The sequence below is a fragment of the Hoplias malabaricus genome, chromosome 3 (assembly GCF_029633855.1).
Source record: "Hoplias malabaricus isolate fHopMal1 chromosome 3, fHopMal1.hap1, whole genome shotgun sequence".
NCBI lineage: Eukaryota > Metazoa > Chordata > Actinopteri > Characiformes > Erythrinidae > Hoplias > Hoplias malabaricus.
Genome location: NC_089802.1, coordinates 43,728,704 through 43,755,804, shown reverse-complemented (window position 1 = coordinate 43,755,804; position 27,101 = coordinate 43,728,704). Strand labels below are relative to the sequence as shown.

The 27,101-nt window shown below is 39.5% G+C and overlaps 2 protein-coding genes and 1 long non-coding RNA gene across 3 annotated transcripts; 1 reads left to right on the top strand and 2 right to left on the bottom strand.

The window, feature by feature from the left end:
• Window positions 1-6,137: 6,137 nt before the first annotated feature.
• Window positions 6,138-13,502, top strand: LOC136692734 (uncharacterized). The gene is made up of 3 exons (XR_010801973.1): window positions 6,138-7,023; window positions 7,585-7,676; window positions 12,911-13,502. It is a non-coding gene; the product is annotated as an uncharacterized lncRNA (long non-coding RNA).
• Window positions 13,503-13,920: 418 nt separating this feature from the next.
• On the bottom strand, window positions 13,921-16,101 carry LOC136691910 (adenosine receptor A1-like). Its single transcript, XM_066664850.1, has 2 exons — window positions 15,770-16,101; window positions 13,921-15,364 (listed from the first exon to the last, which is right to left on the bottom strand). Exons 1-2 carry the CDS (start codon window positions 16,099-16,101, stop codon window positions 14,686-14,688), a joined length of 1,011 nt encoding a protein of 336 aa, XP_066520947.1. The 3' UTR covers window positions 13,921-14,685.
• Window positions 16,102-18,686: 2,585 nt separating this feature from the next.
• Window positions 18,687-26,123, bottom strand: LOC136691911 (adenosine receptor A1-like). Its single transcript, XM_066664852.1, has 5 exons — window positions 26,104-26,123; window positions 25,442-25,520; window positions 24,251-24,345; window positions 20,606-20,789; window positions 18,687-19,548 (listed from the first exon to the last, which is right to left on the bottom strand). The coding sequence occupies exons 3-5, from the start codon at window positions 24,258-24,260 to the stop codon at window positions 18,828-18,830; spliced, it is 915 nt and encodes a 304-aa protein (XP_066520949.1). The 5' UTR covers window positions 24,261-24,345; window positions 25,442-25,520; window positions 26,104-26,123; the 3' UTR covers window positions 18,687-18,827.
• Between the last annotated feature and the right edge of the window lie 978 nt (window positions 26,124-27,101).

Below are 27,101 nucleotides of genomic sequence, written 5' to 3'. Positions count from 1 at the left end.
TGCCGGAATGAGCCAGTAGAGCACAGCCGAGTGAGGGAGCCAGTGTGAGCTTGTTTACTCTCACGCAGGCACGCCACTTGACCTGAGACGCCCTCACAGCCCAACCCTACCCAGCTCCCACCAGGGAGCCTCCCCTAACCACAGCAGGCTCAACGCTGCTCCGAGATCAGGTTTCACCCTCCTCCTATCGATCTTGGGTTTAGATCAAAACTGATCCAGAAATAAGTGACATTTTACGACAACCCTGTTTTGAATATTTCTGAGGGAAGCACTGTGAGGAACAGCTGAAAATATTCTCATGACTGTCAGCATTGGTGGTTTCACAATGATGTATGGCAATCAACTGCAGATGCAGCTATTGACAATGAATGCATAGACGTTCACTGCCAACAACAACCCACAGGAACATGCACTTACTTGACTTATGTGCAATATACTCCACACTCAGCAAAGCGAGACTGAAAACATGTATACCCCATTTCTTGCTAAACAGGCACTGGTACCAATTCCAGACAATTTCTGCACAAAAACTTGCCTTCTCTGATGACATTCTATGAACCCAAACTCAAAAATGACTTCTATTCCATTCCACAGCCATTTGCTCTACATTCTATTATAATATAAGCCTGTCACAATACAAACGTAGAAAATCAAAGGTTAACTCAACCGGTCGTGTCAGTTACTGCTAACCTCAAATGACTCTGTGAAAGATCATGTGATTGGGCCTCAGGGGGAGAAGTTCTAACATGACAATCCTGTTTTTGTCCTGCTATTGAAGAAAGAAAACGTTTTGTGTATTTGATTCAGCACATTCCAAAAGCTGATCAAACTTCCTGAAACCTGTTTCAAATGCAACAAAGTGAATATTATATTTATTATGAAGAAGCAGAAATGGGAAGAGACACATTACTAACCCACATTTAAAAAAAAAAAAAACAACAACTCTGCTGCACTTTGACAAAAACCACAACACACATCCACACTTTTAACACTGGAGCAAGTTGCCATAACCCGCACAAGAAAGCAAGCCATATACACAGTAAATACTGGACTATTTTATTAATGGGCTTAAAAAGCACACTAGAGGCCCATCTCATCTGAGCATGGCTAAGAATAAAGAAATAAAAAGGGTACAAGAAGACTGGAAAGAGGGAATGGAGGGACACTATGCCAGGAAGTGTTAGTAATAGTTCAGTATGGTTCTAAATGAAGTTAACCTGTGTCCTTGCTTTCATATAGCCTCATTACTATAGAGAGGGATCTTCCAGTTCGGCAACTTGAAGCTCACTGTAATTTAAAAGGCAACATATCATGGAGTTTAATATTGTTAAAGTCTACAAAGCACCACTCACTGTTCAGTGAAAAAAACAATGCATTATTTTGGCGATGTCACAAAAACCAGCAAACTTCAGTAAGTCCAATTTCTCAACCTGTAGCACTTAGCCTTGCCCATTCACAGTGTAGCAACAGGGTCTTTTCAGCCTTTACTGTTTTTTTTTTAATAAAAGACACTAAATGCAGAACAGCACTCATTGCATATTCTGGCCTTAAACTTTAATAAAAAACACACACACACACACACACACACACACACACACATTCTTAAATGGACAAAGAGAAGCTGAAAATGTTAATGTAAAACTAAATTATAACTGTTTTTGGCACATTAACCCCCACATATAGCATATGCAGTACATGTTACGGTACACTTTATTGCCCACATTTCCTGAACCACATTTCCCAGCTGGAAGCTCAAAATTAGGGTTATTCCATAAAGACTGCTGATTTAGAACCCTCCTATGAGCATACTGGGCTATTCCACACTGCCTTGTATCCTGAATTTTAAAAAGGTTCAGTAACAGGTTTCAGATGGAATGAAAGAAGGTGTGAGCAGACCTTTGCCCTACAAAAACATGTGCAGCCCTAATGTAAAAGCCTATACTATATGTTCTTGGGACTTGACAATAACACTTTAAAACACCCAGAAACTCTAGTGAAATATCACCGTTCCAAATGCAAATGCAAGAAGGGTCCACTGTGTGCTTTTAAGCCTATTTAGGAAAAGCAGGGCCGTTGTTGCCTATAAAAGAGTTCCATAAAGATAACTAAGCGACTGACTGCTGTTTGCAATACTCCCTCTTTATGGTGCAACAGCCAGTCTCTAGGTCTTATTGAGACTGTCAGCTTTCTCAGTCCTGACCTCACTGTGAAACTCATAACAGCTGAAATCAAAATAAGAAAAACAGTGGAGAAAAATAATAAATAATAAAACAAAATTGACTTTCAGTCAGAAGCACCTTGGTATATTCAGTGGAAGAATGCTACCAACCAATGATCATGCCCCAATAAACCAACTAGAGTCTAATATGTACTTATATCAAAGTGAACTACAGTTATACTTACATAGCACTTCTGTAGACACTCAATATGCTTTACATTCTTTGGGGACTTCCTCAATACCGACCAAAGTGCAGCATCCACCTGGATGAAGTGACACCAGGGAATCCGAGCCAATACACTCACCATACCTCAGCTATTTGGTAGAGAGGAGACTAAAGGGAATTTAAAACTTCACTCACCTTTTGAACTGTTAACAAACCACTCAGTATTTGCAGTAATGTGGGAATGTAATTTTTTTTTTTGTGAATTTTGTTCTGAACATTCTCAGACTGGGCGGCATGGTGGCGCAGCAGGTAGTGTCGCAGTCACACAGCTCCAGGGGCCTGGAGGTTGTGGGTTCGATTCCCGCTCTGGGTGACTGTCTGTGAGGAGTTGGTGTGTTCTCCACGTGTCCGCGTGGGTTTCCTCCGGGTACTCCGGTTTCCTCCCACAGTCCAAAAAAAAAACACACGTTGCAGGTGGATTGGCGACTCGAAAGTGTCCGTAGGTGTGAGTGTGTGTGTGTCTGTGTTGCCCTGTGAAGGACTGGCGTCCCCTCCAGGGTGTATTCCCGCCTTGCGCCCGATGATTCCAGGTAGGCTCTGGACCCCCCGTGACCCTAAATTGGATAAGCGGTTACAGATAATGGATGGACATTCTCAGACTTGCAGCTCTCCACATGATTCTCTCCTGAGTGTGTGGTGCTATGGAACAAAATCTTCCACACAGGCACTGTCCCGTTTTTCCTCAGACTTTTTTTTGCGATGTGTGGACTTGTTACAACCTACCCCTTTGGGGATCATGATTTAGGTCTTGGTCTGAAAAAGTGACATCAGAGTGGTAAGCCTAAAGGGATCCAACACCGTTTAGCTTCTGACTCAGAGCAGGCTTATAATCCTAGCACTGCACATGCTCCCATCGCCATGGTAAAGAGGGGGAAAACGTTCCCCTTGCCCACTTCCACCCCCTCCCAAAATCATCCAGTCATTAAGTGTCATTAAGGCAGTAGGGGTCATTTGGAGAGGCGTCACAGCAGAAGGCAGGATTATCAGTCCATCAGGACCAATTTACAGTCTACAGGCCTGCTTAGATGAGGTCATAGGTAAGGCGTGTAGAGTGTGCTTAAGCCACTGTAATGGTTCCTGTGAGTTTAGTTTAGTTTAACAGTGACACAAAAACCCACACATGATTTGCTGGCCTTAGGATTCAATGCAGAAAGCCATTAATATGGTAAGTGAAATACTACACATGTGCTGTAGAACTGGTGCACATTTCTATGAGTGGTATGAAGGAGGCTGATCAAGTTTCCCTGGTATTGACTGTGTCACAACAGCAAATGAACAAAATGGTCAGTTGTGGTTTCCTTTGGAAGGCTGATGAAACCCAAGCTGCGCCTGCAAGTGCAGTGTCTTTTGTAGTTTCTCTTGTCAAACACAGTGACCCTCTCTCTGTAACAGCTCTGTATATGTAAAGTGTGTTTGATATGGGAGTGCCTTGGTTCAGTTAAAATGAGTCAAATGCACTCTATCACTTGCCATAAGATTAACATCACCCAAGCTGTGTTTTTTTCTAAATAAGACAATGCCTGCATATGTATGTATGTATGTGTGTGTGTGTGTGTGTGTGTGTGTATGGGTCGTGCTTTGGGGCTTCCTTAGAGGTTTGCTGACATCTGTGTGCGCTCTGCAGCTGGGGTATAAGTGTTCATGCGTGTGTTTATGGAGGCATGTGGGCAAGGAGTGAGGGTATGTCTACGTGTGTGAGTTCGCGTGTGTGTGTGTGTGTGTGTGAATGTATGAATGACCAGGGTTCACATGGAGGGAGTAGGACTCTGTCCTGAGTTGACACCTGCCAACCACACGGCTGTGCAAACAAGCAACAGGTGGCCTAACCCAGGGCAGGCAGTTGATAATGTTACAGCGGATATCAACACAGCGCTTTCACTCGTCTGTCCAAGAATCACTTACACATTGTCCTAACGGATTAAAGGTTTAACATTAACAGACTACTGGCTCACTCTTTCGTATGACATCAAACAGACAAACGTTGTGACGGCAGACATAAAATGCTAAACGCAACTTAAATAGTTCCATATTTAAGCAGCACATTACCCGTCCCACAGCTCAAATGTAACAAAACCTCACCCGGCAGCACAACAGTCTACAGAGGGGGAAGACTAAAAAATGCTGCATTTTCAAACTCTATAAAGAAGGGAAAGTGTGTGTGAAAGGCTGCATTTTCAAGCCTGATTGCTCACATATAATATTCCTGCCTTGACAGTTCATACTTGTGTTTGTAAGTGATCCATATCTGCCGTGAGATTGACACACCTCTGCCCTAAGGACACACGTGTGCAATTTTATCGTCAAGTTTGCAGCTGCTGATATACTGCTGACACTGGATAATCTGTATGCATGGGGAAGTGTAATAAAACATTAAAAATTTCAAATGGGCAGTGTTGTTTATTGTGAACCTATTTTTTGCGGACACAGGTTTATATATCAGACATGTATTTTGGTAACATCATATTTTGGAAGCGTTACAGGTGCATGATTACGTAGTGGATATAAAACACGGTCACAAGATCATTTACTGGATATGTATTAAAATTACTGTTACATTAGTCATGACGAATGTGTCAGTCATATTCTCATGAGTCCATTATATATTACATTCACAGAATCATGTATCAGATATGTACTGTATCATGAAATCTGTCACATGATCATGTATGCAAAAAATGTGTTGTGGCCATATATCAGATACATATTTCACTTTAGGTTACATTGCTGCCTTGATCCCTGTAATTTAATGAAGCTTACAGTACCGTGGAATTGTCACGTTCATATATTTTGTATATTATGATCATGTTATAATGGATAACATCTGTACTGCTGTCACATGGTCACATATTTGACAAGGCTATTACAGTCACATGGTGATACGTTCCACAAGTGAGACTCAGAAAGTGTCTAAAATCCCATTTTCCTGTTTACACTGCTCTGGAAAACCAGGTCTAGATCATATGTGCAGGAAAAATGGATTCACATCACTTCAACCTAGCACAAACATACGGTAAGTACACCCATGCCTCTCCCTTCCCTGCCTTTGTTCGCGTACCTCATTTGACCCCCAGAGTAGCTGCAGCTGGCATACCCGCCTCCCCACCCCACCCCACCCCACACACACACACACACACCTCCCCAGTCTCCTGCCTAGCCTGTCACCTTCCATAGCCCATAGTCTGTCCATATGCACCTCTGTGACCCCCCCCACCCCCCAACACTGTTCAGTCCTGCTCTCAGACGCTCCCCACACTGCTTTAGAAACAGCCAGCCCTCTTCTTGAATCGCTGCCAACAGAGGCTGGCCCTAAGCCGTCGCAGCTGAAAGTTTTACAAGCTCCCTGCTTGCGAAAAAGGCAGGCAGAGTGAGAGAGAGAGAGAGAGAGAGAGAGAGAGAGAGAGAGAGAGATTTGTGGAGACAGCTTCTCTATTTTTCTTCTCTTGCACTGCTCTAAATATTTTTACCACCATAACAGACTGTCGTCCTGGACAGCTGTCAACTCTGGAAATTAATTTTTAATTTTTTTTTTTTTTGGCTTAATTTCTCCGGAGGTGGTTCAGGGGGGTTGTTGAAAGTGTGTGTTGGCTGCAGAGGGGAGGAGCTGAGAAGTACAGTGGGGAGAGAGAAATAAATGATCAAACAACAAAAGAGAGTGTGACAGAGAGAGAGAGAGAGAGAGAGAGAGAGAGCGAGAGAGAGAGAGAGAGAGAGAGAGAGAGAAGGGGGCCGTGACATCACACTGTGAGCTGCCCTGGACAATGCCTGAGAAAAGGATGAGTGGAGACGACTGCAGCACTTGTCTGAGAGACTCTCTCTCTCTCTCTCGCTTTCCCTCTCACCGCCTTTGCCCTGGGAGGAGGGTGAGGCACACTTTTTGGCAGAGTGACACTGGATTATTTCTGTGACTCTCCCTTCTCTTGGCAAGCCAGCTGCCTGGGATTCTGAGCTCCTTTTTCTCCCGGCCACTGAACAAGATCCATCACAGCGCTGCCACAAACTTCTCCCTCAAATCAGTGGTTTTTAACTCTTAATTTTAACTTCACCAAATCCCAGCTCACCACCAGCCAAGCCGAGCTGAAATTAAGAGACACGGATTTGTTTCAGTGGGGAAAATAACGCTTCTCTTCAGGACCACACTCTTTCACCTGCTGCATTGCAACGAAAAAGCGCAGCGTTTCATAACTTTCCCTAAGTTTAGGAGGGGGTTTTCTGGGGAGAGAGGGGACTTTCACCTCGGCAAGTGCCTGTGTCTGTGAACGTACGCTGGCCACAAGAAAATTTACCCTTAAAGTCTGAGGATTGTGAAAGTTGAGGGGAAACCCACACAGAAAAGCACAGGCAGCACCAGGACAGCTAAAGACGCTGCGATGACTTCTGTAGAAGGGGAACGGAGAGGCATGTACTACCTGGGACGGATGCCAAATGCTGACAAAAGACTTCACCACACTCGCTCTCTCTCGTTCGTTCTCTCTCACTCTCTCTGAGAGAAGCCCTGATTCTTTATCCTAAGATGCGTCTTAAATCCACATCATCGTATCTGAAATCTAGACAGATTCCTAGAAGAGATGCCAAAGCCTACGTAAGTACATCTATCAGATTTATTTTTTCTTCTTGGTTTGTTTTCGAAACAATCGCTTCATTTTTTCCTCCCCCTCTTCCTGCTGTCGCTCTGCTACAGTACTTGTGGTGAGATGTGTTGAGATGTTGTCGTGGTGGGTTTTTTTTTTTTAGAGGGAATCCGTCCTTTCCTCTGCGCCTCAAGGCCTGGCCAGGTGACGGCGCTTTAGCGTTTCAGGCCAGGACCGAAAAAGGGGAAGCGACTCGGCCCAACAAGTCTCACGAAGAGCCGAACGCGGTCACTCTCTCTTCCCATCCCCACAAGTTAGGATATGCTCCAAAAGAGTTCTAGCTATATCCGTTTTCTCTTCTCTTCTTGCACTGTGGTGACCTCATGCTCTCTCTCTCTTTCTGTCTATGTCTATCTCTCTCGTTTTTTTGGCAGCGTGTCTGAAGTGGGCAGGGATATAGGAGGGCATGGCCGGAGAGCCTGGCCGCTGCTCAGGCTCCAGCCCTCTCTGTGAGCAAGGGTAGTTCACCAGTGCCTCTCTCTCTCTCTGTCTTTTTCTCTTGCCTTCGCCAGCGAGCGTTCGAGACGCGGAAACGGCCTCCATCTCATTCTCCTCTCCTTCCTCGCCTATCCGCCCGCCACCCCTCGGACCAAGGCATGCTCAGGTATTTCCCTGCTTCTCTTTCTGTTTTGGATGCCGCCTTTCTGTAGGGCGCTCTGCCCATGTGCTTTCCTCTCCAGTGCTCCTTTTTTCTCTACTTTTAGCTTATTCTCACTTCTCCTCATCCTTGCTGTTCCTCCTGCACACGTGTCTGTCTTCCCTCTGCCGCCATGCAAACACATCCGCCATTACAGTCTGATTTTAACATTGGGCTTAACTCACATCTTTCGTTTTTTTAAACAGAAATGGGGCCCGTTTGTTTGAAAAAAGTTGTTCGTATATAAGAAGCGAGGACACTGCACCTTGTGACACTTGCAGTGATTACACCAGCTTTGAATTGTATCTGCATTCATGTTTTTGAGGCGAAGGCTGAGGCTTTATCTTGTGGACCAAGTGGACACAACCCACTTGGTCACAGTTGTTTTAAATGGCATCTAGTTTGTGCGACAGTCATTGACAAAATGCTCCTTCAATCAATGCATTTAGTTCATTGTAAAAGGGGCACTTTTGTCACTGTGAGTTCAGTTGGCGTCAACAAAAAGACCTTAAAAACAAGCGGAAATCAGCTTTCGACCTCAAGTACAAATTTGTCAGGATAAAGGTAAGGATAATATCGTCACTTTCTCTTGGCACATAATGTGTAAAATTAGCTTCAGTTCTGGGCTGTAGGTATGAATGTGTTAAGAGAGGAATTAGCTCTGTATGCAACAGCCAGCTTCAGCCCAGTGGGAAAAGTACAGTAACGATGACACTATCCACACAGACAAAGGGGGACATTCGACATAAAGAAAGAAATAGAAAAGAAACAAAAAAGGAAGACAGATAATTTTTTCCAGCGCATAAATGTCTTGTACATATCGGTGCTTCTCAAACCTTCGATATCCAAGATTAGTGTCTTAAACATTAATCCATTATTAGCTTTATCAGGCACGAGAAATCCAGTCTGTGATTTCAAGATATAAAATGCAAAATATTGCTTTTGATTTAGAAACCCTTTAGGCACTTCCTCACATTTCTTAATATGACTCAAATTAAATATTTGGATTTGGAAAGTGGGTATTATTTTGGTAAATATATTTTCCAAACACATGCCAGCGTAACGATTATTCTGCACAATTCATAAGACTAATACTTACTTTCTATTCCTAAAAACCTGACAAATGATGTTGACTCTATGCTAATATATGACCAAAATTGCAGAATAAAATGGCTGTACAATGTCCTCCAAAGAAAGAAAGAAAGAAAGAAAGAAAGAAATGGAGATGCAAAGAGCAGGAGAGATGAAGGGCGGGTTGATAGGCAGAAAATGAGAATGCTTTCTCCTCCCCTCTTTTGCTATCCTCAGATGAACTCACCATGTTACTTGATGATATTTTTTTTCTGGCCCACCATCTCTACTTCCTGCTATTTTTGTGTTCCCTCCTCCCTCTCTCTCTTGCACTCTCACACACACACACACACACACACTAGTATCGGTGTGCTAACCAGGAACAAAGTCACACTTCCTTTATCAGGAAACATATTTCAGAAATCGAGCATGATTATAAAACTGGACTTGTATTAATTACATGACATTATTGACAAAATATCCTTTTTTAACAACGTCCTAAACCTAGAGTATATCACTGCAATTTGTTTGACACTACTTCTGAGTGTTTATGGTGATTCTAGTCATAAGGTGAAAATGTACAAGCCTGGCTCCTGTAAGAGTACACAGCATTTCACAGAAACCACGCAAGATAAGGCTGATAACGTTTAGAGGACACGTCTATGGTGGGCACCATATGAAGTATTTATCTGATCTGAGTAAAACTGGCTGATTCTGAGTGTGTTCTGCCTGTGTGCTAAACAAGTCACAGTGTTTTATGACAGCCAGCAAAAAGAGAAGCCAATGGAGATAGCAGCTTGTATTCGTCAATCCACTATCGGAGAGATAAGAGGTAAATGTAGAGGGACCTTAGAGAACACAGGACAGAGTCAAACCAGGTCGACGGCAGGCAGACTTCCTGTTTTGGGACGCTATTTTCGTACGCAGGGCGTTTTCCCCCGGTTGTGCCGAATGACAGAATGACTCGAAAAATTACCCTGAGAGACTTTCGACACTAACGGATTAATGTCATATTTTGGTCTTAGCAAATTCCCTGAAAAAATGAGTAGATTCTGACCTGGAACTCAACTGCTTGAAGACGAGGAATTACAAAGGGGAACGATTTCTAAATAGTAAGTCTTTATGTTGTTTGCAGATCAGACTGAAGAGATCACACACCGAATTCTATTAAGAATTAAGAGTACTCCGACCAAGCTTTTACAGTAACGTTCATTTTTCCTTTGTTTGCCATCCAGACGTGCCTATTATATCATAACTAAACAATGTTTATTTAGCAAAACCAGCTTTTGTTCCTGGATATTCAAAACCTCTTTCCAGTTCCTTGGTTCACCAGTTTATGCAGATGTTTCCGTGGCTGCTATTTGAAGAGGCAGGCACTGGATTTGTTTATTGCATTTGAGCAGGAATGGTAAATGTATGACTGTCAGGGTCAAATCTAAACTCAAGCATTGATAAACAACTAATAAAGATTTTAGCACCCTTAAAGTGGGCTCTAACAGTGTGGCTGTAAAAGCCCATTTGAAAATAACTGCTTATCGCTTGTTATTTTCATAATCAAGGACATTTGAAGTGTTTGGGTTAAACCCAAATCTGTACTTAAGGTACCCTTTTTAGTGAAGAAGCTGCCAAGTGATAGTTTTTCCACTGCCAATTCACTACATATTTGGGTTTTCTGCCACTTCTGTAAGTTACTACAAGAGAATAAGTTCTCTTAAACTAATGTGTTTCTGTGGAAGAGATACAAAATGAACCAGGGTATTAAACTACATTTGAGCTCATGTTTTCTTATTGTTTGTGTTGCAAGGCGTATTACACCTAGCATACAAACAGTCTCTCACAAGCCATGAAGACTGAGGTTCATGTTGACATAGGCATTACTGTGTGCAATGGCCCATGAGCTTCAGCAAGACACGGACCATATACAATGATACAACAACAAATAATTCTTTTGAGATCCAAAGAAAATGAAAAACATGTCTACATCAGGAGGCCACAGGGGCTTTAAGCCAAACGCATAGTCCCTTGAGAAGACTATACTTTTAGTATGTTTTTTGGAAAGATAACTCCAGAATATTGAGATATCAAAAGTATAACTGTCAAAATGATAAGATTGTGTTATGCGATTAGAGAGTTCACATAAATGTAAGACTAGAACTGCTAAAATATCATTTTTTGGGAGTATACACTGCACACCATACTCTAAAAGCAATGGTTTTACATTGCCCCTCTTGTAATTTAAGGATATACTTGTCACAGCTTTGCTAGCCATGCTAATTCACTAGAGAACTAAACCAGTTTCCAAATCAACGTTTTATACAGATGCGATACCATTCAGCATCTAATTGAGTCAACGTCTCAATTAAGAGGCCTCTATTCCTTCAACTCCTTCAACCCCCACCATGCTGTTCCATCTATCTCATCAACTAGAAGCTGCCTTTAGCTCGGCCAACTGCCATGCCAAAACATTTCAATCACTGTCGGCATTAATTAGGCCAAAAGAAATCCTGAATGTTAATGAGCTACCGTGGTGCTTTTCACTGTCTCTGGTTCACATGCTAATTTATGCAAAACGACAGGGCAACTGCTCCCCCTCCCCCCACTTGCGTGGTAGTCGATTGTTTGGCCTGCCCCTGTGACCCTCGTCTGCCAGCCTCTCAGGCACAGCTTCATGCCAGGGCCTGGCATTGTCCGCCTGCCTCAGCTGCCACTGCAGACGCACAGTTTATAAAAAGACATCCAAGTTTTCCTGATGTAATTATTAGCTAGTTATCATATCTGGAAACTATCTGAAAGCATTACTGATTTCAGTCATGAATCAAGCTCACTTCATAGTGAAAGACATGTACTTCAGATGTCAGCGGCACGGAACATGTCATTGTTTGTTCTTGAGTAATTCTTACTGATTTTTTGAGATCAATATTAATACATGTAATGTTACCTTGTGTATTTATTATTCCTGAAACTGTTCAACTTGCATAAAGTAATTGAAATAGGTTGTGAAAAGTCTCTACAGTCACAGATGTTTTAACACATGAGAGTCAACCTCTGCTACCTAAAATGGCAGAAGGGCAGCCATTTTGTTTGGGCACTTTCCTCTCCCTATTCACGCATTACTAAATGTTGATAGATGCGAGCCATTACGATGGGGCTAAGGAGCTGGGATAGCTGTAGAAGCCATGTGTAAATTCAGCTGTTTACCTCTGTCTGTGAAACAGCAAGCTTCCTCAGGTTTCTATGGGCTGCAAAGTGCCAAGTGGGTTTTTTCTTTGTGTGTGTGCAGAAAATGGGCACTATTTCCTGGCGCAGATTACCCGTAATACGTGCCAACCACACTGAATGCCAGCGAGTTATGCATAAGGCTTACAACAAATTAGTGCACTTTCCGTTTCGAGTGCATTGTGACTGTCGATTACTTTGTCTTCAAACAAAAATTTACAAACACACATACACACAAACATGCACAAAAAGGATCAGAGCTTGATAATAAACACATCTAATTCATTGCTCCACCCTCTCAATGCACTATGTGAACTCAGATGGATGTCTTGAATTGGTCACTGAAGTCTAAAACAAGACCACAGCTTGAAGAAAGTGCTGAATGAGGTTTCACCCAGGAGTGCCTTTCTGAAACTACACCGGGTTTTTAAAGCCAAGCCAAAAAAGCGCAGAGGAAATTGCTCCCTCAAGGTAATTCGCTGCAAAACTGCTACCAGATTCCCTCCCTTGACTCTTTAGAGGAGTGTCATTTAGGACTAAGGATGTGGACGTGATCTGCCATTAAGCCCTAGATTACTTTGTGTGCCTGCTCTCTTTAATTCTCTGTAAAGCATTTGTCTATACTTTTCTTTTTTCCTGTGTGAATATTAACCTTGTTTCATCATTTTAGGTTAATATAAAATGTGGTGGTTGCAAAAAAACATGTGCTTTGGGTATCATGAAAAGTACTATTAGTGTAACCGTTGTTTTCATATCTCATTATTACAAAACAACTTTCTAGCCCATATTCAGACTACCGAAGTAATATCTTCTTTCTTACAATCATTACTTCATGATTCATAACATCATAAATACACTGAACATCATAACATTTACATGACTAACGGTATCTTTCCTTTTTTTCTTTTACCCAGACTCCTAAGGTGAAAATACGACCTGTGTTTTAGCTACTGTCCTTAAGGCTGAGGTAGTAGATTGAATAGTTGTGGGGTATTAATCCTCCCTCTGAGATAACTATACAATCTACTGTCTTTCCTAAGGAGACAGCCTGATCTACGGTCTGATCTACAGTCTACTCATGAACAACTGGACAATACATTGACCACAACATGGATGCTTATCTAAAATTTACACCTGGGGACTTGAAAAGACTTTTTTGGCTGCACTTGTTTTATGCGTGCCTTTTTTTGTAGCAGAAAATCTGGAGTTCTGTACATCTGGAACTGTGTTCCCACGAGGTGAGGTAGTAGGTTGTATAGTTTGTGGGAGGAATGACATCCTATTGAGGTGATAACTATACAGTCTATTGCCTTCCTCGAGAGACACAACACCACATTCAATAGAAATGTGCAAGGATTGTCATTCATCATGATTTTCTGTCATTGTCCAGGCTTCAAACAAACAGCCATGAACTACAGATTAAAGGTAAAACAAGGCTAATGCATTATCTCTGACATTTATACAACTTTGCTGTGCATTTCTCAACTTTGACTTTAAAAATAAAGACTTCATATCTTTCTATTTCAAATATGGCTTCCTGTGTTTGTGTCAAAAAGTGGTCAGATGTGTTTGCAAAACAATATTACACTCACAGATGAACGAGCTGTTAGCACAGTGTCAATGGCAGACCGGAAGTAAGCATGATGGCTTGTGTTTAAGCGGGAAACACGAACGTACCTCTCCATGCATATAGCCTATTATTAGCAAAGGCAGTTTATTTGTTGGTAGTAAATAGTAAAACAATCAAAATGCAAAAAAACCCCAAAAAATTGCCAAAATCAAATATTTATAAATAATAAAATAGACAACATATTAATTCGGTTTTTTAAATGTAATTTGCATTCACTTAAAAAATGGGTATAAAATACCTCATATATTCAAAAACCCTAAGAACATAAGAGAACAACAAAATAAAAAAGGTACAGATTTATACATTTAATTCAGAAGACTCTAGATACATTTCTGATGAGGCAAATGCTGTTTAAAGAAAGAAATTTCTGTTCACACAATGGTTCCCCAGCTGCTGCTCATTGTCAAACCATGGACTGGGTCAGAGCAGTATTCAGAGACGTCCTGCTGGTACAACACTGCAACTGCAGCCATTAAAGGACTGATAAAGAAGTTGAAGAGCCCAATTCTTGCTTCAAAATACAAATAATACGTCTTAAAAGTAAGCCATTGCTTATAAAACACAAACATTTAACAATGACAAAAGATGTCATTTGATAATTTGTCACAGCTTTTACATTGTTAGCAAGTCTTTAGAATAGACACAGAAATATTCCTGTGAGAATATGAAGTCACTAAGCCATGAGTGCATTAGTGAGGTCAAGCACAGATATTGATGGTTAGTTGTGGATCACAAACACCACGCCGACTCTTCCACTGCTGAGGCTGTTGGTAGGAGCTCCAGACCGCCAGAAAATGTACCATTGCTCAACAACTCGGTGCTGGGAAGTTTTACTCGGCTGTAGCTGATGCTTAGCACTGAATAGAACAGCGGTGAGTTCATGTGAAGCTGCTCCATAGATGTACATTAAATTAGAAGAATTCACTAATTATGAGAGGTTTCTAAACACATATAGTGTAGATATACAGAGATCTATTGGGAAGACTTAGACCTGATAAAATCTACAATTCAAGTTTCAGATTGGATCCATTGTGCTGTTAATATAAGAGCTACAGTATTTTACAGCGCTGACTCCTGTGCTGCAGCTATTTTGGTATTTCTGCTGATTTTTGACTGACTGTTGTCCAAGTGGCTGTATGTGCTGCTCTCTGCATTATTTGGTTTGCTCGGCTGATGTTCTGTACCATGGAAAAGTCTCATCCACAGCTTGCAACATGCCTCTCTTATCTTTGGGATCTTAAATGCATAAACTATGGGGTTAACTGCTGAATTACCATGAGACAGTATGACCCCTATGTCAATAGCAATAAAGGGAATTTCAACATTATGACCATAGTATCTTACAGTGTGCATAACAAAGAGAGGGAGCCAACAGACAGCAAAGAGAACCAAGACCAGAGCCAGTGTTGCAGCCAGTCTGTGCTCTTTTTTGGAGTATGTGCTAGACTCATTAGCCACACCTTTATTCGCTCTCAGGTGCCTTCTAGTGGTCAGGAAGATGTAAGAATACAAGAATGTCATGACAGCAAATGGAGGAAGGACAGAGCTGAAGAATATGAAGTTAACTAGATATGAAGTTGAAATAACAGATAAGAAGCTGCATTCAAAACTGGAGGATTTATCTGAAGAGTTGTACTTGTGCCATCCGAACATAGGAATAAAACCCCATACAGCAGCAGTCAACCAGCAGAATACCACAGCGATCCAAGAACGTTTTTGAGTGACCGTAGACTTATACCTGGAACATAATAAAAACATAATAAAAATGTGGTTTTGTTGTATATTTTCAAGAGTGCGTGAAAGGGCAAAAAATATATGACATTCAAAAAGACTTCTTATTACATAGTATGCATCTCAATATTAATGATTAACACACAGACACAAATCACTAAAAACCTCCATCAAATACAGACCAATGTTCCTTCTGGAATAAAGGCAATGTGCTCAGAAATCTCATTGTTTCACAACAACAAAATTCATCTCATTTATTTTAAAACAGTGTATTATACATACTGCCCACATTAAAGAGATTGGAAACAGATGCTAACACAATGTCTTTGTTTGGTTTTTAAAATTCCTTTAAAACACTAGCCAAATCATGCTGCTCAAAAACTAAAACCAAAATTGAAATAGTTCAACTCACGTGAGTGGGATGCGCACACGAAGATAACGGTCTATTGCAATTACAAGTAGAAAATTGACAGAAGCCATTTGAAGCACTACCAGAACACAGCACATACAAAGGCATCCATGAACAGAGATCTTCATACGGATGTCCACCAGCATGGAGAGGGGAATGACCACACACCCCACAAGAAAATCAGCCACTGCCAGAGATGCAATGAAGCAGAAGGTGGGCTGCCTGAGGGCTCCACGTGTCCACACCGCCCAGATCACCAGCACATTGCCCAGGCAACATGCGACAGCAATGACCACTTCAGTAAGTATGTACCACCATTTAGCATTACTAGTCATGGGACAAGGGAACAAAAAATCGTGAAGAGACACAAAGCTGAGGACGGACTGCAAAAGGCTGCCAACAATTAAGTGCTAAGAAATACTCGCAACAACATATGTACAGATGTCAACTATTTTTAAAAGCACACCAAAGGAAGTGGGCATAATGCGTGCAGAGGTAAAGGACAGAGTCATCCACATAGCACAAGAATGTCACATCATAAAAATTCATACTAAATAAACATTTTACCAAAACCTCTTTCAAAGTAAATAAAAAGTGTGGCTGGACCCTGTTTTGGAACTCTGCACCTTCCAGACTTTTTGGAACTTACCTGATGAACACAGGAAGTATCCATTTATAGCTGAAAAGCTGTGACACCACAAGCTGCTAGCATCCCTTCCATATGTGGTAACAAAAAAAATTCTGACTAATATGCATGTACATACAGTGTTTCAGTTTTCAGAGGTATTTGAAAACTGTCAAATCATTAGTTCTCTTTTCAGTTCATATGAAGGAATGTCCAATGTTAAACCATCCTTCTAACAATGTTTGCTAAAAAGAAAGGATTACACAGTGCGTGTTTTGCATGGCTTTGTCCATTGTGCTCCCAGTGTTCATGTTTGCCACAGTTGGTCTTCAAGGAAACACTTCATAAAACCACTGTCTCTGAATGCACTGCAGCCACAAATGCAAGTTAAAATGCACAAAGGGAGAGAGAATAAAAGGCAAAACAATAGACTTTCTAATTTACCAAATGTCAAATGTTGTCATTGTACTATTTTAAAATGAAACAATTGTACCTCTGTCCTAATACAACCTCCACTTAGTGCTGTGCGGTATTATCAATGTACTTTTAAACCAAGGGGAAAAAAAATCCATATCATAGCATAACTCTGAGTTGTTAATGTAATGATGTCAGGCAGTGTGTAATAATGGTGTATGTGAGTCATTTAGGCACAGCAACAAATATGACAGAAAGTCGCCCTGTGGTAGAAGAGTTTGTTTCACAAAAGGACTATAGTGGTGTGAAGGTGGTTGGTTTACAAACTTTAAGATGGAAAACAATCTGCTGTGTTCCCGTGGCATGAGGTGCTTTGTATAGTTTGTGGGAGGAACGACACCCTAATTTCATGAGATCTATACAGGCCACTGCCTTCCTCGAGAGGCACAACAATGACAGGTACCACAGTGATAATCCATACACATGCTGTATATTTCTCACAACTGACTACTACAAATATGCATTTAATAAAACAGGAACTAGTATAATCCAAATGAAAATAAATGTTGTCGATTAAAAATGTATAAGAACAAAAACAGACAACACAATAATTATTTATGTAATTAATATTCTATTAAGAAAATCAGCAGAAAATATATATTTGTTCATAAGAGACTTTTAAGTATGGACATAATATCACAAGAACTGAAACCAAATACAGATTTGTTTAAAGCAAGAAATCCCTTTCCACACAAGTCTCTGTTGTGGTGCATCAGTAATCACTTTGGTGAGTCACTCTGGATAAGAGCGTCTATTAAATGCTGTAAATGTAAATATAAATGTCTCTCAGCTTTCCCAGTTAAAGACCATGGCCTGGAGTTTGTGCAGAATTCTGAGATGGCCTGCTGGCAGTACACTGTAACTGCAGCTTCTCATCAAAATTACTGATAAAAGTAAAAGAAAAACTGATAAAGATGTTGGAGAGTGTGATATCTGCTTTGAAACACGAATAATACACAACACAATAATTTTAAACAAAAACAAACATGCCTCCATTGTTTAAATGTCCCTGAAATGTGAAAATAAAGACGTCACTGCTTATAAAATTGAAACATACACTGTATGGCCAAACACGTGGACCCCTTCTCATGCAACATATATCTTGAAATTAAGGGGGACAATTAGGGCTGGATTACTTCCCAATAATTTGGGGAAAATATCAAATTATTATGTTTTTGACCAATATAATGAATGATATATACATTGTAATTATTTTCAGTAAAGTAAGGTCCAGGTCTTTTTTTATAACCAAATATAATGTGCCAGATTGTCATATTGTTTGGCTGCCTCCGATTGGTCCAACTCTGTTAAAAAGAAGCCAACTGCCACATTTGTGTTATATTTTTATGACGTTCTTCTTAACAGTGCAGACTACAATTAAAACTGCACTATTTCAAATAAAGATTTCTATACAAAAACAATGAATGAGCTATAAGATCATTAGTTAGAACAAGAACACTAATGACTAGTTCTGGAAAACAAACACCACTCCAGCTCATCTGACTAAAAGTACTGTAAGGAGCTACATTCCTGAGCTACAAATGTCCCACGGCTCCACCACACAGCGCTGGGAAGACTTGACCCGTCTAGTTGATGCTTGGCATTCAAAGTAATGGCATCTCAAAACTTGTTGTTGGTTTTCTACTAAGTCACTACAAGCAATGTGTGCAGAACTAAAGGTCTTTGCCCAAAAACAAGGGCAAACAGTACAAATGGCTGAACTCAGTAATGAGGGGTTTTTACACACCTGGACATAGCGTAGATTTAAAGTGGCAAAACTGTATTTTTAAAATCTGATTTTTTTAATCAAATGTCATGCAATCATTTACGGGCAATGGTATCTGTTGGTAAGAATTTCGAAATGTCATTCATCTCTTCAGAGATAGGTCTGATTCAGACTTGATTAACAATTCAAGTTTCAGATTGGATCATTTGTGCTGTTAATATAAGAGCTATTGTTTTTTACAGCGCTGACTCCTTTGCTGCACTACTGTGGTCTGTAGATATTTCAGGATTTCTGCTGATTTTTGCCTGACTGTTGTCTAAGTGGCAGTATGTGCTGCTCTCTGCATTACTCTGTGTATTATTTCGTTTACTTTGCTGATGTTCTGCACCATGGAAAAGTCTCAACCACAGCCCCCTATATACCTTTCTTATTTTGGGGATTTTGAATGCATAGACAATAGGGTTAATTGCTGAATTAGCATGAAACAGGAGGACCCCTATGTCAATAGCAACAAAAGGCACCTCAATATTATGACCATAGAGTATGATCGTGTCCAGGACATACAGAGGGAGCCAACTGACAGCAAAAAAAAACAAGACCAGACCCAGTGAAGTGGCAAGTCTGTGCTCCTTTTGGTAATATGTCCTGGACTCAGTAGCCACACTTACATTTGTTCTCAGGTGCCTTCTAGTGGTCAGGAAAATGTAACAATAAAAGCCTGTCATGACAAGCAGCAGAGGAAGAAACCAGGTGAAGAATATGAAGTTGACTAAGTATGACAAAGAAATAACAGACAAGAAGGTGCATTCAAAAGTGGAAGAATCTGCATGGATCACACCATCTGAAGAGTTATAATTGTGCCATCCGAACATAGGAAGAAAACCCGATACGGCAGCAGTCAACCAGCAGAGAACCACCATGATCCAAGAACGTTTTTGAGTGACTGTAGACTTATATCTGAAGAAAAACATAAAGAAATAAAAAAATTGAAAAAGTGATTTTTTTTCTGAGGCTTGTAAAATGTCAGTAAAAAACTGGGGGAAAAGCCAATAAATTAGACATATTTTATAAAAGTAGGATTTACACACACACAAAGTATGATCCACATTTTTTTATTAATTTCAATCTGATCCCAATGCCAATATGAGAGCTTTTTACTTAAAAAAATGATCATCGTTGATGTTGGTTTTCTTTCAACGTTTACATAATTAGGCTGAAAAAGAGCACACATCAGAGCAAAACTGTATTACCTCAAGCTTGCACTGTTATAAATGTTTATTTATAATGACACTACCCACAATGACAATGTGTATGAGTTAATATGATGAGTAGGAATATAGAATATAACAGTGCAAGCTTGAGGTAACACCTAAACCCACGCTTTTACCCTTACTGTCATGTTAGTGCTATTTCCTGAATGACAGATTTTACCTGGGTACAATCTAGTCAAACCAACAGCTCAGATATGTCCAGATATGTTTAATACATCCATTCACAACATTTTCTCTGCATCTTCAAAATTGTCTTCATCAAAACCAACAACATTTTTGAAAACATCCACATTTACAGAAGAACGTAAAATGACTGCAAAACATTTTCTTTCGGTTTACTCTCATTTTTACCACACTTCATTCTCTCTGCATTGCCATTTCTCACTTCCTATCTCATTTTCTCTTTCTCTGAACCTGGTCTGCTACTGTAAACTGACCTACGCAGCTCACAGTTTGACAATTGATTTAGAAACTGATGCAGATATGAGATCAGATTGGCCCCCCCACCCCCCCAACACAAAGTATTACAAACCAACATCAAATAACAAATGCACTTTTAAAATAAATCTAATGAGTAACATAATGAATCTCAGTGGTAATATAATTTGCTCATATTGCTCAGTTTATAGGGATTGGAGTCAGAGGCTACCAAAGTCTTTGTCTGGTTTAATAATACTTAAATAAAACATAAATAAAACCAAACTGTTTGAAACTATATCCAAATATGAAGTAGTTCAACTCACGTGAGAGGGATACGCACACGAAGATAACGATCTATTGCAATCACAAGGAGTAAATTGACAGCAGACATCTGAATCATTACCAGAACACAGCACATAAAAAGGCATCCATAAACAGAGATCTTCATACGGATGTCCACCAGCACGGAGAGGGGAATGGTCACAGACCCCACCAAGAAATCAGCCACTGCAAGGGACACAATGAAGCAGAAGGTGGGCTGCTTGAGGGCTCCACATGTCCAAACCGCCCAGATCACCAGCACATTGCCCAGGCAACATGCGACAGCAATGACGGCTTCAGTAAGTATGTACCACCATTTAGCGTTACTAGCCATCGGACAAGGTAGAAATAACAGATACAAAGCTGAGGATGGACCGCTTCACTGAGACTTCACCTACAGCCCTGTTTAGAGCTTTAAAAAAAAAAGAACTGTGAAAAAACACTCTTGCCAGGAAGAAAGTAAAGACCACAGGAAGTTGGCTGATTCTGTGCCAAGTTAAAATTAAAAGGGTGAAAATAAACAGTAATAAAATACTTTTAATTCAAATAATTAATACATTTAAAAAATGAAACTCATTTTAAAAGCAAAGCAAATATTGTCATTACCAAGTATTTGGTTATTTATTTATCAAGCTTTTGAAATTGCATGTTGAACATAGGAAATGAATACAGGCTATGAAAACCACTAGCTGCTCACATCATTTTTCATATGTGCAACACCTTTACTTACACCTAATCTAATCTAATCTAATCTAATCTAAAGAGGCACAGTGAAACTGTTAAATTACTTCACACATAAATCCAAAAATGTTATTTGTAAGGATTTTCAAACTATATTCACTAATACAACATTCTGAGGTATATGAAATTAAGTGTATTATTATATAAAAAAAAAATAATAAGTAATAAAAAAAATTAATGAGCTCTATTCTCAATGCATATAAATGAGTGTGAAATGTTAAACTATTAATCTACAATATTTGCTAAACAGAAAACGGTACCAAAGCAGTAAATGCTGCTGGTTAATATGCAAGTAGGAAGATTTAAACACATCACGGGGTAGGTTTAATCCTGATTAACTGATGCTCATTCCACTAACACCAATTTAGAGGCATTTCTCAACGTGTGTATCATATATACACATAATCATGGCACCCATGAAAAATTACCACATTTCATTCATTCATTCATTCATTCATTTTACCACAATCTTAAATAAACACACACACACACACACACACAAGCAGCTGAAATCAGCCATAATTGTATTATTTCTTTAAAATAAAATGTGACAACAACATATCAATTGGATTTTAATTGGAATTTAATTCGTTTGAGAATTAAATGCTGCTTTTTTTTTTTTTTTTTTTGCGCATCTGTTCAGGACGCAAACACATCGTCCAACATGCAACAGATGGTCAGATCTCAACATGTGTAACTACAGTAGCATATGACCGGAGAAGATACATGAAGTTTACCTTCTATGCGATATTTGGTATTGTGCCTTAACAGAGCTTTAAAAAACCCAGATACTTAGGCTCCGATATTTGGATCCGAAGAAGAATTTGACATAAATAATTCTGCTTACGCACACACCCCACCACCTAAGCTCTTATATAATAACTTTAGGTTTGGAATTTTAATAAATCTGACAGAATTATAAATGTTTTGTCATCAGAATTTATGTAAAAATCTGTATTACATTAGATTCCAAATTTTGGACTATACATCTACCTTGTCCAAATGGCATTTTCTTTAAATCGCAAACAGATCTGATATTTAAGAAATATTTAGCTGGACACATCAGGATCAAAAAAAGTATACAGTGAAGTCATGAAATATTCTGGCGACTGATTTTCATTTATTCTGTGACAACAATCACAAAAGAAACAGGCTTCAAAATGGACTGGATAGCCTGTGGACTTTGCATCAAAACCAGTTTTCAGGAGTCTAGACTTTAAATCACAGCCTAGTTCAGAAAGTGTCTCTCTCTGGTGTGTCTATGAATTCCAGAATCTAGTTATACACAAATATTGCACAATTTTTCATTTCATGCAAATGATCTCACTATCGAAGTGGGTGGGGTTTATGGATTCTACTATTCTACTCTTAAGTATAAGAGACAGAATACAGGAGAAAAAAAATTCTCCTTATATTTTTGAGGGAAAAACCAACATGTATTAAGTTTCGCTACAGCCCTGCCAACAGGCCGACCAGACTGAGCTAGAGTACCTGAGTAGTGGGAGAAACTACAGCCTACTGACCAAGTTTAATGTCTGTAGGCAAAGATGAGGCATTAGATGAGGGGCGCAATGCAAGCTAATGACACTTTGAAAACTGATTCGGGCTGGCAGTCTCAACACAGCTTTATTTCACTTTCAGACTGTATAATGAGATGTCTTTATTCCATTCTCCACCAGATGGTAGTCTAAAACCATCATATTTCAGTCAGGTGTTTCTTTCTTTTAAGATTTGCAGATAAACATCTCGGAAGATTCCTTGAAAGGCTTGCCACCCATGTAAACGCAATGGAATATATGTTTCTGTAGCAAGAAATAAGCTACCACTGACTTTTCTAATAAGTAGCCCATAACAGTTCAGAATTAATCATACTATGTACAAATGAAAGATTCTGCTAAACAGTTTTAAAATTTGACTCAACCACAGACACTCCACTCTGATATTTTCACTGCGTTAAGTCTGCCTCACTGTCAGGATTCTGCCAGTTGCATCCTGATTGGCTGTCTGCCTCCTTCTACACGTCATGTCAAAACAGCAGTCTAAAATAATAGTGCACATAGGAAATATGAGCACAATATATTTCAAAGTATCTTCTCTCTAGATAATACTGACTGTTCATTCAGAAAAATATCATAATATCACTCTTAATTACAAACGGTCAAAATTAAATACAATACCAAATCAGACAGAAAATGAACATGATTTGCTTTTGTTAGTGAGTGTAGCGCAAGGTGCCCAAGTGCCTCAACCTGATCTATTTATTTTATTTTAAATACCATTTTAATAAGTGTCCTTTCTTTTATTACTGTATTATTGTCTTCTTTGTTTTAAATTCTACTTGAATAGCTTTTTTATTGTTCTTATTTTTATTTTTAATTATTTTATTTTATATCCTTTTTTAATTGTTTTTACTATCTTTTACTGTTTTTAATTCTTGTACTGTAATTTTCCTGTATTGTTCTGAAAAGCACTTAGAATTGCCATTGTGTACGATAGGTGCTCTATAAACTTGCCTTGTCTTGGAGACTCCTGCAGCCTCTGTATCATAGGTTAGTATGCCCCGATCCGATATTAGGATATCTGACCTGATATTAGTAAAATGAGCTGGATTGGGTATTGGATAAATAGGCCAATCCATGAGATCGATATCTTGAATTGCACTAAATGTCTTTGTCTGACGTCGGTGCCGGATCAGAGCACGCTGGCATCTGTCTGTTGTCTGCCACTTCTGCCTGTGTCTCACTTGTGTTTTGTTTGTTGTTCAGTTGTTTTGTTTAATCAATGGCTCTGTCTGTGTGGGGACCTGGTTTCTCTATTGCTGGATGGGGGTTATTCATTCATTCATTCATTCATTCATTATCTGTAACACTTATCCAGTTCAGGGTCGCGGTGGGTCTAGAGCCTACCTGGTATCATTGGGCGCAAGGCAGGAATACACCCTGGAGGGAGCTGGACGGGGGTTAGCTGTTTGCTATCTCTTTGCTGTTTCTCTCGGCTGGGACTGTTGAATGGAGAGACCTACTGTCATTGTCTGCAGTTCATGTTCTGCTCTCACTGTTGTTGGCTGTGGCTGATGTTGACAGAAGGAGTTAGTCAAATTTTGCCACTGCTTTGCGGATGGGGGTTTGCTAACACCAGAGCTACCTGCTGCTGATTCGGGCGAAGAGCACATCCAGGAGACTGTGCTCAACTGTGGGATGGTTTTCTGCCACTGCTCCTGGTGACAGCCGGGGAGCATATCCTATATATCCACTGACTGTGGCTATGGACCTAGAGACTCTGCAGCTGTGTCGACCCGATGTTCTGTTTGTGGTCTGATCAAACTGCTACTATTTACATTGACAGTCAATCTTGGGACACATTTAAACCCTGCGGCTTGGTGCTGCACACTAGAATCTATTCACATTCATTTTTATTTACATTTTTTGTGTTGTTTTGTACTCTTTGTATTTCTATGTCTTTTGACGTTCTTTGGACTGTGTGTTATTATTATAAACACTTTGGGTTTTTGAAAAGCACTATATAAATTTGACCAAGGTCTTTGTTTATTCTCAGGTTCAGTTTGACTCTGCTGTGTCAAGGTCCTGCACAACTGCTCATTTCAGTGACAAATAAATAGCATTTCACTATATTTGTGTTAATTTATTATATTTTGTTAATATTTTTTGTCAGTAATGTTTAAGTCAAACCTTATGTCTTTGGTCTCTCCCACAAGGTGAGGTATATGATTTATTAATTCAACAATGGTATCGGATCTGTATCGGGTATCGTCCGATACGCAAAGTATATGTATCGTATCGGAACTGAGAAAGTCAGATCCATGTATCAGGTTAGCCTTTTCACTCATTCTCTTTTTACTCAGTCTTTCTAGAACATTCTCATTGACTTTCAAAAACATTACTTGTTGCATTCAAACTGGATTTTTCTTAAAACGCATTTTGTAAGAATAATCTTGAAATATTCTTTACATCTCGCTAACAATAAATGAAATAGTCTGATTAAATCAACAAAAATTCCTTTTCTGTGTGGGTCACAGGAGTGTAAAAACTTTGTCCAATCATTTCACTGGAAGCAAATAAATTTACTGGAGGTCTTACCTGCCTGTGTATGGATCAAACCCCCAATTGGCATGCACACTGCACGCATGCCCAGAGACCGCACACGGGCTGATGAACACTAGAGAGAAAGAGGTGTAGAAATAAAAGATGGATTAAGGCTTTCTATAAATAAATTAATTAATTTAAAAGAGAGAGAGAGTGGACGAAGCCAGGCTGAACATCAGTGTAGATGTTGTGTATTTTTCTGGAAACCCAAGCACCCAGAGGAAACCCACACAGACACGGGGAGAACACACCAAACCCCTCAGAGACGGTCATCCGGAGCGGGACTTGAACCTACAACCTACAAGTAACGTTTCCTTTAACGTTTTGTGCTACGACCAAACTATTTACTCCTATAAACTCGGTAATATAGCATTACCTCTCTGTGTAAATCCAGAAAATGTTTAGGTCCCGTTTCTCGCTCTGGGTGAAACCAAGTAAACAGGAGTAGGGGGTTGTTTTTTGTACTGAAATTATGCATCTGAATATAATTGCTCTTGAATAGAACTTGTGAATTTTCAAGAACACGTTTTCACTGTTAATATTCAAGGTTAATAAATTTAGATAACAAAAAAAATCAAGCTCAAAAAATTCAAACAATATATTTCGAAGTTGCTCAAATTCGGTAGATGAAATTCAGATTCCAAAATACGACTTACATTTAAATTCAGAGTTCACATCCGGGACACCATGGATGAGCAATCGATTCATTTGGATTTGTCTTTCACCTTAAATGCTGCAGTAGTTTCATTCTGTCGCCGCTAGATGGCGAACACAACTTCCACACCGTGGAAAAACTACACGTTTAGCTTCCTTCCGCGGATATTATCTCTTTATTTTCAAAGTGTCTCAAAAATCTGAAAGACTCACTAAAGACACAATATGACAGACTATTGATATCCTGAAGATGAAGAAATTTTACTGTGGAGATGTTTTGTAATGGCCCTGTGAACACAGCATGTGATACGACAGGAATGTGGAAACATGAACTGTGGAGTATATGGCATTTTTATTTTTTAATTGTCAGATTATCAAGAATCTGAAACTGATTTTACAGAAGGTGTAGCACAAATATAATATCCCAAAGTGCAGAGTTTAATTCATAAAGTTGTGTTTGTTTAAACACTGAATGTTGGTGTGTATTCACAATGTCTGGTTATTTCGAATATTATTATAAATATCTATATAGAAATTTGTGTTTGTAGATTATTTTTTTGTTGTAACAATGCTTCTTGGCAATACATTTTATACCTTTGAAAAGCCTGTTAATTTCCCTATTCAGTGGTGCCATATTTGTAAGGAACATTTGTTGGATGTACAACCTATGTTTATAAGTAATGTCTTCACTTTTATTTGTATAAGCTTCATTTCTTAGTGCCGTTCAAATGAAAGTCAAATGTACAATATGTTAAATATGTTTATAAAGAGAAAGGCTTTCATGGGGTGGTCTAATTTTCACACAACTGTATCCCCACAGTTCATGTTTCCACATTCCTGTCGTATCACATGCTCTGTTCACAGGGCCATTACAAAACATCTCCACAGTAAAATTTCTTCATCTTCAGGATATCAATAGTCTGTCATATTGTGTCTTTAGTGAGTCTTTCAGATTTTTGAGACACTTTGAAAATAAAGAGATAATATCCGCGGAAGGAAG

What these genes read in the sequence shown, in the direction of transcription:
- LOC136691910 (XM_066664850.1), bottom strand. Translation starts at nt 16,101, where the DNA reads ATGACTAGTAATGCTAAATGGTGGTACATACTTACTGAAGTGGTCATT. An exon ending in CGTGTGCGCATCCCACTCAC is followed by an intron (nt 15,365 to 15,769) that starts GTGAGTTGAACT and finishes ATTATGTTCCAG; the next exon opens with GTATAAGTCTACGGTCACTC.
- LOC136691911 (XM_066664852.1), bottom strand. An exon ending in CGTGTGCGTATCCCTCTCAC is followed by an intron (nt 19,549 to 20,605) that starts GTGAGTTGAACT and finishes GTTTTTCTTCAG; the next exon opens with ATATAAGTCTACAGTCACTC.